The 13,660-nt window shown below is 55.6% G+C and overlaps 1 protein-coding gene across 1 annotated transcript in view; it reads left to right on the top strand.

Moving 5' to 3' along the window:
- The window catches only part of CACNA1E (calcium voltage-gated channel subunit alpha1 E), a 115,457-nt gene that overhangs the window by 32,754 nt on the left and 69,043 nt on the right, over positions 1–13,660 (top strand). Inside the window, exons 5-7 of the mRNA XM_075038528.1 lie at positions 5,670–5,773; positions 6,558–6,710; positions 7,021–7,202. Of these exons, the coding sequence (XP_074894629.1) occupies positions 5,670–5,773; positions 6,558–6,710; positions 7,021–7,202 (439 nt within the window). The remainder of the gene's footprint in view (positions 1–5,669; positions 5,774–6,557; positions 6,711–7,020; positions 7,203–13,660) is intronic.

Raw genomic sequence — 13,660 nt, 5'->3', positions numbered from 1 at the left:
GAGGGAAAAGGCTTCGTGCTGCTGGGGATGGGTGTTGGGGTGGGGGGATGGAGGGACCCCCAGGCAGGCAGACCCACGGCTCTGGCTTTGGGGGAGATGGGCACCCTGCCTTCCCCCGGTGCAGGATCCGGCCCACGTGCTGCTCACGTGCTTCGCTCCGTCCTTCCCGGCTCCTCTTCCCCGGCGGATGGTTTCCCGCAGCCGCTGCGCTGCGGAGTGAGTCAGTCTCTCCCACGCGGCTGCTGGTCCCCGGGGACATCGCCTCCCCTCCCAGGCACCCCTCCACCCCGGGCGCTCCCTGGGGGCTCCTTCCGCAGCCCCGACATCCTCGCGGAGCTCCCGGGCTGGGGCGAAGCCCTCGTCCTCCTGTGACGGTAAAGCCTTGGGCCAAGCTGCAAAGTCTCCACGTGCCATTTCTTTGCGCTGCCACAGAACTCGCTCCGGGAGGGGAGTTGCGGGGTAAAAGCCTGGCTCGAGGGAAGGGGGAAAGGGGTTATTTTCCACCACAGCCTCACATGGGAATGTGGTATCACCCAGGCTTGGGTGAATATCCCTGGGGTCTCGGACCTCACCTTTGGCACGAGTTCAGACAGCTCCTCCCGTGGTACATGGTCACCTGTGCTGTATTTCTCTTTGCGGGGCCGGCTCTCCAGCCTCCTGGCAATGACTTTAAGTTTCCATCAAGTCCCATTTGTGCAAAAAGTTTCACCAGCATCTCCCCACCCCGCCAAATCCTGCATCCGCTGAGAGGCGTCGCAGGGGCCGCAGGTGGGAGGGAGGTGTGGGGTTTGGCCAGCTCACAGGGTGCAGAGGGGGTGCTCCCTCATGCACCAAATCCTAGGGGCTTCTCCAGGAAGAGGTGGCCTTGGGGGATCATTTCGTCCCCCAGACCGAAGGCTGGTAAAGGCCGATTTCGTTGTTCACCCTCATCACACCTTGCAGGGAGTTGTTGGTGCCCAGTTCAGGGCTCTCAAAGCAGCCAGGAAAGACGGGATCAGCAGCTTTGCAGCAGTGCAATCCACTTGTGTCACGGCCCCGAAACCTAGAAAGAGAAAGTGAAGACGATGGAGGCTTTGAGGTTGCTTTGAACTGTGCTGATGGCAGGATTTGGACCTGGTCTCCCTGTCCCTTGGCATCCCCAAAGCGGGACCACTGTGCTCTGCTGGGGCATCCTCAGGGTGGGCAACCTGATCCTACTGGCCCTGCCTTGAGCGGAGTTTGGACCCAAGAGCCTAGAGTACATCCCGCTACTCGTGATGCTCTCTGCAGAGAGGGGAGGGATTGATTCACCAGCAGAAAAGGGCAAGAATGGGGTAAATTCATCAGGTAACTTACTTTCTGTGAGCCGTTTGACCAGTGTATTAATTATGAAGTAGTCTCCCTCGTAGAGTCAGGTGGCAGTGCAAGCCTTCAGGGGCCTTTCCACTTAATTATAAATATTAATTTGCACGTCAGCCAGCCAGCCAGCCAGCCAGCACCCTCCCTGTCCCAGATTTTCAGCTGAGATTAGTCTGTCTCAGCCGATCCCTCCCTTCACCCAGCACACCCCGGAGCTGCCCTTTGCTGGGACGGCTTGTCTGCACGTGCCTCTGCAGCAGTCCCTGAGGGAAATGGTCGAGGGATGCTCAGTTTGGGCTGGGGGGATGAATATCAAGGGTCAATCTGATCATCTGGGGGTTCAGCCTTTGCTTGGGGTCCCCGGTACGAAGACCTTTGCAGCATGTCCTGAGCTGTGTGGGCTGTCCCCAAGGGCTGAGACTTCAGGGCTGCTGGTGCAGCTCTCGATGGGATGATGGGGACGGGAGCGGGTGCGATGCGCAGCCCCTGGCACGGGCAGCGGAGGCACGGTGGGTGCTGTAGTATGTGATAGTGCCCGAATTTGGTGCTGGCTCTGTGCTAATAAAAAGCCTTTTGTGTGGGCAGGGTCATGGAGCATTGCTCATGGTTTGTTCTGCTAAGTCCCAAAGAACAGAGAGTCGTTGAAAATGTGATTATTCTTTTCTTTTCTTTTCTTTTTTTTTTTGCCCCCCCCCCTCCGGGAAGAGAAATCTATAGGTGCGGGTCTTCAGCTGGAGGCAAGGGCATGCGCTTTGCTCAGCTGCTGCGAGCTGGAGCGGTGCCCGAGGGCTGAGCATCGCTCCACCGGCAGCCAGCCCCAAAGCCTGCAGGTGCGGCGGGCCCAGCGGGAGCTCGCCCTTCGCTCTGGAGCCTGTAAATAAATAAAATAAAATAATCATCCTGGTTGCAAACACAAAGCATCGGATTTTTTTTTTCTTTTCTTTTTTTCCCGAAAGCATGTTTTTGTCTGCCAATGATTGCTCACTATTCAATTATACTTTGGGGGATTAGCATATATTTCCCATCCTGCCTCCTCTCTCATTTGCATTCTTCCAATAGCTCCTCTCTGCTCTTTTCTCCACCTGAAGTCTCTCTTCCCCCTTTCCTCTGAAGAAGTAAAACTAACCCCTTTGCCTGGGTGACCTATAAAAACGCCTTCACTTTTTTTTTCCCCCTTCTTTTTTTCTCCAGTACATATGATGAAAAGGATGAGATCATTGGGATTTTTATAGCCCAATCTGGCAGCTTTTTCAAATAACTTGGATGGTGAGATGTAATTTTAGTTTGGGTCCTTGCCTAAAAATAAAGAATAATTATTAGCACGTCAGATGTGGATATTGTAAGTGTTCGAAAAGGATTTAAATTGTTCTACAGATACCGGAGCTGCCGCCCTGTGTCAGCACGAAGGTCTGTCACAGCCCAAGTCTCATCTCTGTGCTGCGCATCCCAAGGAGCTATAAGAAACCTTAATGTGTGTCAATAAATAATTGGGAAATAGGTCGTGCTGGGTGATACGGATGGCTCTCTGCAAAAAAAAAAAGGAAAAAAAGGCATGCTTAGAGGGTTAATAACCTGTTAACAGGTGAGATGCTGAACTCCAAAGCAGGAAGGTGTGTTTTGAGCATTGTATTTATTGTTAGCAGTAACGTGGTAATGGTGTCTGTGCGTACTAGAGAAGCCTGGCTGTTGGGGAGAGGTGATGTGTGTTATTTAGAGCCACTGAAGGGCTTGGGAAGGGCAGATAGAAGCCATCCTTACATGCCTGGAAGCTTGCTTGGCTTCTTCCAGCCACCTCAATTGGTCTAAAAATGGCCCAGGGCTGCTCAGACCCTGCTCGGAGGCTCTGGGATGGATGGGTTTGCCGGGAGAAGCTCCAGGAGCGCCTGTTCCCAGTGCATCTGCCTGCACCGGGAACTGTGACTGTGCCTGCAAAAGGGTGCAGAGGCACCTATTTTGTAGCGGTGGGTCATCTTTCTGTCGTTGGTCGGGAGACACGTCTGCAGTGCCACCACCTCGCTTCGGTGATCTGTCCAAACCTCCTTCCAAAAGAGCTCGTGATGTCCCTTGTCCCCCAGTGAGGACAAGGAGCATGTCACCTTGCCACAGAGGAGTCCCATTCTTAGCAGCTAATTTAGAGCGCTGGGAAGTAGTGCCCTGAAATCGCCTGAACCTTGCCTGAAGGCTCGGCGCGGCGGCTCCTGAGCCCTTCAAACAAATCTGGGTTAGCGGAGGACTTTGCAGCCAGGGTGTTCTGCTCCCCTCAGCCGCGATGGGCGGCCGGTGACGATCCTGCCCTGGGGAGGAGACGTGCGGTGTGGCTGGGACCGGTGACGGCTCCACCTCCACCACTCCGCCCGGCTCTGTAGGACCACGGCTCGTGCTGCTCCGTGGTGGTAGGAGAGAGCTGTCGATCCCGCGCTGCTGCCAGCAGCCTTCCAGCTGGCTTTTCATGGTGCTGGGTTTGCATTGGTGAACCCTCAGGAGAAGGGCTGGAGCCTGTGTCCAGCCCAGGAGCAGCCCCGGTCTCCTGGAGATGCTCAGCCCCGGCTGGAGTCAGCGCAGGGGCTGTAAATGCCTTTTTCCCATCCCTTTGGGAGGCTGCTTGGGCACCAGATATCAGGATGCGAGGAGCAAAAGCCGAAGGAGGGTCTTGGGGTGTCCAAAGTAGTGTTGGGTGCACTGCGTCCTCTACGCCGGTGTTTTGGGGAGCGCTGGGTTACCCTGCTCTCACCGGCAGGTTGCATGAAAGAAATGAAAGCACCTGTGCTTTTCTGTCTTCCATGTGCTGCTGAGTGGCCGTGCTTTATCATAATTACTGATTTTGATCTTACAACCAATTTAACAATGCAGCTCTCCCCAGCCTCTGGGTGCTCCTGACTTAATTAAGTCCCTTTTTTGCTCTCCCATCAGCTCCATGGGTAGTGGGGGCTGGTCACAGGCTGGGGCACGGGGGAAAGGGAAAGTGCCACCAAGGGTAAAAGGTCCCTTTATATATCGGGGATAAGCAGCCTGATACACGAGGAGTTGTGGGTGATGGGTGATGCTGGGGTGATGCATCCCATCTGCTGCTGAGGCTAGGCTTTGCAGCTGACCCCTTGTTCTGGGGCAGGGAGGAGGAGGAGGCTAAGAAAAGGAGTTGAAACAACCTGGTCTGCCGATGTGAGAGCATTTCTGCTGCTGGGGTATCCTAGGAAACCCAGCCGCCTTTCTGGAGGGGCAGGTTGGTACCTGCCATACCTCGGGGAGAGGGGGAGAGAAAGAGTGCTAATTGCTCAGCGCACCAGCGAGCTGCTCTGGCCTGTAATTAGATGAATTAGTGGAACAATGACCCAATTTCCCTTGTTTTTTGGATTGCTGCAAACAGCCCTGAGGTTGCTGCCTCCCTCTGTCCCTCTCTCCTCTCCATCCCCTCCTCTCCCATCCCCTGCTCCTCCACTGCAACCCTCCCTCCTCCTCCTCGCCCAGCACCTGGGGACCGAGCCCAGATGGGAGAGGAGGCCACAAGCTCCGGCACCGCTGTCTGTGCTCCTGCAGCTCTGCCAGCCTCTCCGAGCTGCACCATCCCCATCCCCCCAGCAAGTACAGGGGCCTTGAGTATTTCCACTGCTGGACTCGGTGGGCACCGGCTCCCTTCTGCCCCAATTTGTTTTCCAGAGATGGGTTTGAAAAAATCTTTGTGTTTTAAAAGAAAACCTCTGGAGTCCTTCCTGTGCCTGCTGGTTGCCTTCCAAGGTCATCAAACTTTCATTACTATAGATTTTTGAATGCGTGTGAGGTTCTCGGCTCCTTCTTGGCAATCCCAGAGGTGGGGCTCCAAGGAAGCTCCAATTATGGAAAAAGCCAGAGCAGCTGATGGCTGGAGGGGCTGCCAGGGGAGCATGGGTGCCCATCAGGGGGGAGATCGCCATCTCTGGGGCACTATCTGTGGTCTATGTGCCACCTGCCTGGAAGGAAGGTTAAACCCACGCAGCTGTGATGAGCGTGGCGTCAGCAGTGTTGAGACCCCAGAGTGCGATTGCATGGCATGGGTGATGGCCAGCGCTGCAGTGTGGGGCTGTCCCCAGCCATCCTGGCGTGTGAGGGGCATCGATAGGGGGCTGCCAGGGTTGGGTGGCCCCTGGGTGACCATAGTGGCCCATGAGCTTTGGTGCTGGCATCAAATGAGGCTTGCTGGCATGTGGGCTTTGCGAGGCATTGAATCTCTGTACCTGCCCAGGGACATGGTCTTCCTTGTGACTTCCCCCAGCCGGGCGTGAGAACATGGGTCTTGGCACTGGGGTGGCCGAGGTCTTTGCCCAGGATAACTCTGCTCTCTCCCTGTCTGCCCACAGCATCCTCGCCACTGCTGGGACACACTTCAACACCCACGTGGACCTGCGGACGCTGCGGGCCGTGCGCGTGCTCAGACCTCTGAAGCTCGTCTCGGGCATTCCCAGTAAGTTGGATGCTCCTGGTCCTCCTCCCGGGGTGTCCGCATCCACCCCTGATGTCCTTCAGAGTGAGAGGGGTCCTCGTGCCACCTCAGGGATGTAGGGTGAAATTAGGGAAGAGGGCGACAAACCTCCCTATGTAGCAGGAACTCTAGGATGGCAGCCTTTGGTGTCCCTGGGTGGCAATTCCCCCTGCCCAGCCCGCTCTTGCTGGCACAAAGCTGGGCTCAGCGGCTCGCTGAGACCCGCCGGCAGCTCTGCTTCCCTGGCCAGAAGGCGGTGGGTGGATCCTTTCAGGACTGAGGTTTATTCAGGGGAGATTTCAGGTTTTTGCAGGATTTCATCTGCTGGCACAGGGATAAATAAAGAAACTAGGCTGCTGCTGGCACCGGTCTTCCCACCCCTCCTGCCCTGGGCACCAGCTAGATGGTGTGCTGGGTCTGTGCCTTGGGGGCAACGAAGGGGACAGTTGCACAGGCCACATCTCACCAAGTCCAGGTGGGACAAGGACAGGCAGGACACCAGCGAGGGGACCAGATCCAGAAACCAGCCCTCCTGGAGCCTTGCTCTGCAGCCTGGCCCTCCCTGCTCCCCCTGGGATGGTGTTTTCCTCCATGGTCCCCAGCTGCCCAAAGGGATCCTCCAGACTGTGCTGGCCTCTTGCATCTGTCTGATGACTGTCCATCCTCTCTGCTCACTGTCATCCTCTTGCCAGAGGTGGGATGGACATGCCCCAGGCAGGGGATTTGCATCACTGTACTGAGTTGTTCTCTTTCTTTTCCCTTCCAGGCCTGCAGATTGTGCTGAAATCCATCATGAAGGCCATGGTGCCTCTCCTCCAGATCGGCTTGCTGCTCTTTTTTGCTATCCTCATGTTTGCCATCATTGGCCTGGAGTTTTACAGCGGGAAGCTGCACCGAGCCTGCTACACAAACAATTCAGGTGGGGAGAAGAGCTCTGCACCCACTTTGCATCCCGCGGGTGGAAAACAGCTGGGACGAGTGCATGTTGCTCTCATGGGAAGCCCAGGGCCGAGAAGATCACGCATTTTGCTTTGTGCACACCAGGCATCACCGGGTCGTGTTCAGCATGTCCCAGTTTCTTATGGGAGCAGTTTGTGTGCAGCCAGGGCTAGTCCTAGCAGGGTCGCCTGCTCTGCCCCAAGCCCATCTGTGTTCGGGCTCTTCCCCTTGCCTGTCCCTTGCCTCTCTCTTACCTCTGCCTCCTTTGGCTTTCTGCTGTGTGCTCGCAGGTGAACTAGAGGAGCTGGACCCCCCCCATCCCTGTGGGGTGCAGGGTTGCCCCCCAGGCTATGAATGCCGGGAGTGGATCGGTCCCAACGATGGGATCACGCAGTTCGACAACATCCTCTTTGCTGTGTTGACCGTCTTCCAGTGCATCACCATGGAAGGGTGGACCACAGTCCTGTACAATGTGAGTAGCGCTGTTCTGGGGTCTCTTTGGGCAGCTGGGGATGGGGAGCCGGAGATGGTATTTCTGTGTCCTGGAGGTCTGTGAGATGCTGAGTTTCCTTTGTGATGGAGATGGGGTCAGTCAGTCCCGTTTGGGCAGGGGATGGGGAATAAAGAGGCATGTGTTACATGTCTCCAGGCAAAGGGAGCTCTAAGGGCTTTGGGCCTCATCTCTGAGCTGCTCGTGCAACTTGTTGCAGAGAGCAAAACCTTGTGGGCATGGGCTGCAGCAAGCTTCCTGTGCGAGGGCTGTCCCTGGGGAGTGGGGAGGTATCCATCCTTCCTTCCCTTCTCCTTCTCCTGTGCCCCTGGGGCAGCTTTGTAAGAGCGGACCTGGTTTCTGGGCACTGCGCATCCACTCTCCCTGCGGACCAGGCAGTGAATGTGCCTGCATCCCTGCAGCGGCCTCGGAAAGGCCCGGACCTGGGCTCAGACCCCCTCCCTGGGGCAGGGGCAGTGTTCTGGTGGTCCTACAGGGAGCTGGGACCTTTGGTGTTTATGCTGCAAATACCTATCAGTGCTGATGGAGCAGGGAAAAGGCTGGGCTGAGTTCCTGTGGTTTGCAGTGGCTTGAAGTTGCTGATGCCCAAGTGCTTGAGGTGCCCAGGGAGCAACTTGGGGACAAAGCTGTAAGCAGAAAAAAAACCTACAGGCGATCACAAAGTGCTATATCTTTGTGGGCGATTGGTCGTATACGTACGTTTTAGTTTATGGGCTAGAAGCAACCATGCCAGTTCTGTTCCCAGCCTAATTTCAGCATCAATTTTGGCGTCATTGCACCGGGAATGTTTTTATACCCTGGTTCCCATAGTGCCTGGAGATTTGCAGAGTGGCATTGCTCTGCGGGAGGCAAATTGGATGGTTTGTGATGGGGAAACATGGTTTGATAGTTACTTTGTTGTGAGCAGAAAGGCTGGTTTTTAACCCCAGGCAAAGGCACTGCGCTGCCAGCGTCGCTCGGTCCATCCCAGGGTCCTTCTGGGGGTGCAGGTTGGCGTGCACGGGCAGACTGACCATGAAACCTAGACGGGGGTAGAAAGGGGAGAGTTCATGGCAAGGGCTTGACCTTACCATGAGGATTTGGTTTTTCTCTTCCTAAAGGAGATGGCGGTGTCAGGATCTTGCTGCTTCAGCAGGGGAATTAGACAGGATTGAACCACCTGGGTGTTCAGACTGAAAAAAGACCATTTCTTGGCTCCTTCTGGTGTATCAATGGGATTAGAGACTTAACTACAGCGCCTGTTGCCCAGGCATAATTGAGTATAGCACGAAAGGTGATGCCTCCTGCCTGGCAGTGTGGTTCCCCTACCTTTAGTGCAGCTGGGCAGCTGCTGCCTGCTCACACCACTGTGCTGCAGCCCCATGCGTGCCCAGCGCTGCCCGTGCTTGGCACCAGCAACCTGCCCCGCACCTTGTTTCTTGTGTTAATGACCAGCTCTCTGCAAAAGCCAGGGGCTGCTTCCATCGGTGCTCCCCACGTCCCCTCCTCCCCATCCTTTGTCGCCTGCAGCAATTAGCAGCAGCATTCCCCATGCTAGAGCCCCAGTTGCGGTACTCGAAGAGCCCGGTGAGCTACATAGATGGGCAATTTATGGTCTGATCGACCTCGAGGGTTCGTACCGGCAGTTCCTGAGAAAGTCTGATCTCCTGCCATTTGGGATGTCCTTACTGGGAAGGCTGGAGCCGATCTGCTCGGTGGGATTTGCTGATCCATCACCTGGATCTTGCTGAAGGGTAAGAATGGGAGATGCTGCTGGGAGCACTGAAAACTACGCTCTGCAGGACCTACCCTGCAGGATCCCCTGTTTACCACCACAGCTGCTAAATCAGGGGCTCACCGGGATACTTGGGAGGCCACAGCCCCGCTACCCAAATAATCTTCCCAGCACCAGTGACAATGCCGGGCAGACACGCACTGTCATGGTGTCCCCGATGGCCTGGACCATAAGGTGCCTCCCTTTCCCGCTCCTCTGCAAAGAACCAGCTATTACTTACCTATAATGGAAAGGATTAGGGACCTTCCTTGGCTTTTAATTGAATGAGGATTGGGGCATTGGTATAGTAAAATGCTGCTGATTCACTCTGGGAGTCGGCAAGGGACGGACATTGTTCCGAGCGCTGTCGAGCTTTGCCTCTCGCCCTCCCTGGGGACAGTGGCTGTCTCGCAGGGTGTCTCTAGGTTGCAAAGGCTACGGGTGCTCAGTCTTTTTGCTGCTTGGAGGCAGCAAAATGGGCTTCTGCCTGGTTTTTAATAGAAAAATGAGGCATACGCATGGGGGTTGCAGTCCCCAGGAGATGCTGGAGGAGGGCTGGACAGGGGTGGAAAGCCACTGCGATGCTCTGCTATCATCTTCGTCACTCAGAGCAGCAAATCAGAGCAGGCTCCTGCTGCTAACCAGCATGGACCTTGCCCAGCACATGTCCCACGTTTGGGGGGATCGGCGGGGGACTCTCAGCTTTCCCACCAGAATAAAGTGATGGGAGGCTGTGTTCTTGCAGGTTAACACCACAGAGGAGAGGGAGATCACAGGAAAACCACTTTATCAATCTCTCAAAGAAATTGCTTACTATAGTATTCCCCTGTGTAACTGTATCGTGATTTTAAGATCCATTTTTCCACAATTTTACTGGGTCTGGAAGCATGGCTCCCAAAATTTGTAGATAGCATCACAAAAAGCTCATCAGCCCTGTGGTGCTTTCCATGGGTGTGTTTTTCATGGGTGTGATTGCCTTTCGCATTGTTTTCATCAGCCTCGCCTGTGTAAAATGCTGTTTTGCTAGGTAGAAATCACAGTATGGGTTAAAAAAAAAAAAGAAAAAGCCTCAAACTGTGGGGCGTTACGGCTTTTCCAGTTCCAGTCCCTGGGAGTCTGAAGGACTTTGATTTCTTTTAGAGGGGAGTTTCAGCTTTGTGGCTCCTCTGGCCGTCTCTGCAGTCCAAAACAGGGGCTAAGGAGTGTGTTGCTTTTCTTCTTATACTGGAGCAGATGCCCCTTCCCTGGGCTGGCTTGAGACCAAACCTGATTTCTGTAGGGACCAGAGGGAAATCTATTGCTGGCAAAGAGGCTCGCTGTCCTACTTCTCTGCCTCTGCAGACTTGCTGGCACGGGGCAGGGACTGGGTTGCAGTTTTGTCATTAAACAGTGATGCTGAGGTCTGGGGGGTGGCTGGGCTGGAGAGGGGCTGCCGGTGTGTGCTGCGGGGCTGGGACACGGCACGGGCACTCGGTGGTGCTGGCAGCTTCAGATGCTCAGCCTGGCTCCTCTGGTCCCAGAGAGCAAACAGGAGAGGAGTTCGAAATCGTCATTTCCTCTGAAACACCGACTCGAAAGGCTGTATTTATTCACCAAGATTGTTTATTTGCTTTCCCGTTTGGAAGCGCTCAGCCACTGTGCTTGCAGGCAGCGAGGAGGAGCCCGGCTTGCCGGGAGCTGCCGCTCTCCTCTTCCCCCTACGCTGCCTGGAGCTGAGATGGGAAGAAAAACACCCGTGGCAAGCATGTGCTGGGGCTGTGGGCTGGCCTGGTGGGCTCTGCAGGGAGGGGGGTCAGCGCTGCCTGTCCCGGCTGGGTCTCTTGCCCAGAGCATTGCTCTGTGCTCTCTGGAGCAGCGGGAGCGGGTACACCAGCCATGCAGCACGGGAACCGCAGCCCCCAGTCAGGAATTGGTTAGTCCAGGACAAACAAAACCACCAGTGCATGGAGAAAGCTGCTGTTTATAGCTGTGGGAACGATGCAAACATGGATGGGTGCAGGCAGGGGAGCCAGGGCTGCCTGCTTCTCCTGCCGGTGTTGCTCGTGGGGTCTGAGGCTGCCGCGAGGTGCAAGCGGTTGCGGTTGCAAGCGGTTGCTGAGGTTGCGTGTGGTTGCAGGGGGGAACAGGTACAAGCGTGGGCATGTGTCCGGCCGTGGCCCTGGGCACCCTCTGCTCATTCTGGGAGAGGCTCCAAGTGCTTCACAAATGCAGCACGGCCGGTGCAGAGGACCAGAGCCTGCTGTGCAGGGAAAACCTGTTTCCCTGCGTGGATCTGGCTGTCAGGTTGAACTCCTGATCCTAATGTTGTGGCCCCAGTAAAGTCCTGAGAGTCGGAGCAACCTACAGACAGGCAGGAGTGCCTGCCCAGCAGTGGTAACCAAGCCACAGCCAGGTCATGCAAAGAGCCAACTTGACTTTGCACAGGGCCATGGCTGTTAGCAACGATGGGTAAAAAACATTTGCCTCCTAGGCACGAGCATTACAGCAGCGCTGGAAGAGCAGCCGTGCTGCTAATAAAAAATGCATGGCAAGGCCTAATGGGAGTTAGCCATCCACAGCTGCTTGCTATAAACCCAAAAGACCTCTCATGGTGCAAGGGATTGGGACTACAGGGAAGCAGGAGGGCAAAAAGGTACAGGGAGACTTAGGAGATGCTGGGGCTAGGTGCTAGGGGTGGGTGCTTTTGCAGCAAGAGGAAAGCATTTCTTGGTGGAAAGAGAATCAAGTCCTCCGCAGCTTCCAAAATACCTACTAAAAGGCAGCGGTTGTGGGCAGATTTGTGTGCAATAGCCTCGGGGAGATGGGGTGTGCAGGTCTTGCAGCCCCGTGCAAAGCTGAAGAGCCGCCTGCAAACAGCCAGGCGGTTGCTAACGCGCTCGTTAGGTGCGAAGCGCGAACCATGCGTGCAGAGCCCGGCAGCAGAGACTCTGCAAGAGCCGCTGTAAAACACGAGGTGCTGCGAGGAAGGGGGTTTGCAGCAAGTGTGACTCAACCGCCACGTGCTTCCAGCACACCCGAGGTGCTGCTGCGGCCAGGAGGGTGCAAGGGGAGGACACCCTGCGGGAACGCTGGAGCCCGGCGCTGCCCCGGTGTTTGGGTTCTTCTCTAAATGTGAGGTGCAAAAGGGCCGAGATGAATCTCACCATGTGCGAGATGAATCTCACCACGTGCAGAGGTCGGGGTTTCATGCCGCTGGGTGCAGGGCTGGTTTTGACCATGGAGCACCGAACCTGAGATCTTCTGCTGGAGCCTGGTTTTCAAATATGGTGAAATATCCATCCTTTTTGAAATGGGGACTGTTCAGGCAGCTCTGATTTGGGGTGCTGGGAAAGGGAGTTGTGTTAAATCACTGGCCGTGCTGGAGTACGTGGATCGGAGATGGGTGCGAGGCTCAGCTGTTCTGCTTCCTGCCAGGTCCCCAGTTGCACTAGTCGAGTGGCCTTGGAGGGGCTCAGAGGAGGTATCTGTTGCAAAGCAGTTATTTTTCCATGTGCGTGTGTACAAAATTGCTCATCGCTTGTTAGCATAAATTCCCAGGGTGTCACAGTCGTGCCTTGGGATGCTCAGCACTCAGCTGCTCTCCCTGAAGCACCTGTGTGTGAACAGTGTGAGTGGGACCTGAGCATCATGCAGGTCTGGGTGGGTTTCTCCTCTTGCTTTTTGGAGAGTGAGGGCAGGGCCTGGCTTTATGTGGGGCAGCCAGGGGCCAGCAAAATGAGTGACTTGACCAGAGAGGAGTTTGCTCCTGTTGGGGTTTGCTTGGATCTGGAGCTGAGCTGGGAAACCTCCCTGAGCCCTGGTGCTTCCAGGAGCTGCTGCAGCTCCTTTGGACATAAATGCCTGTCCCCTGGGGTTCCTGCTCCCAAAATGAGAGCTACAGTGGTGCTGGCCACATGCCGAGGGTCGCAGGGACTCTGCAGCAAGGGCCAGTGGTGCGAAGACTCCAAAACAGCACCTGCCCTGACACCACGGTGATGGGCAGAGCACTGGAGGAGCTCAGTACAGCAGTGGTCCCACAGCTGGGGGCTGAGCCTGCCCTGCTGCTCCTTCGGGCACTGGGGAGGGTGAAGCTGGGAGTGTGATGGGTGACAGTGGGCTCCCAGCAAGGAGCGGCGCTGGCTAGAGATGATCTCTGGGCAGAGGAGGAGGAGGAGGAGGAGGAGGAGGAGGAGGAGGCGGAGGGAGAGGCTGGAGAGTGGAGGGGATGGGAGGGATGGCGAAAGAGGGAAACCACTTGGCTTTTTAGCCCTCTGTGCCCTGGGACGATGCCAGGCTCTCAAGCTGGAATGCTTGCAAAGGGAAAAGGAGTCCCTTCTTGTGTGTTTTAAATTAAAACACAACACACAAAAAATATCCTGTCAGGGAGGTATGAAAATTTAATCAACACCCAGTGCTCTTAGCAGCTCGGTAGCAAGTACAGATCTTAATGCCTCTGTAGCTATTCCTGGTGGCTCCCGGCCGTGCAGGCAAAGCAGGGTGTGCTGTGTGCTGGGGGGGGACACGGGGGCTGCCAAAAAGTCCCTGGCACTCGTGGCACTGCAGGACAGAGCTCCTTCCTGCTTCTTCCTCTGAAACGTTAAATGCTGAGTCTTTTAAGCGAGGACTTCAGAGAGACTTCAAGTTCCACTCCAAAGGTTTAAAATCTTCCTAACTTTTCAGGAAACGA

This window comes from Buteo buteo, chromosome 10 (genome assembly GCF_964188355.1).
Source record: "Buteo buteo chromosome 10, bButBut1.hap1.1, whole genome shotgun sequence".
Classification (NCBI taxonomy): domain Eukaryota; kingdom Metazoa; phylum Chordata; class Aves; order Accipitriformes; family Accipitridae; genus Buteo; species Buteo buteo.
The sequence above is the reverse complement of the archived record's forward strand: the minus strand, read 5'-3'. Positions and strand labels throughout refer to the sequence as shown.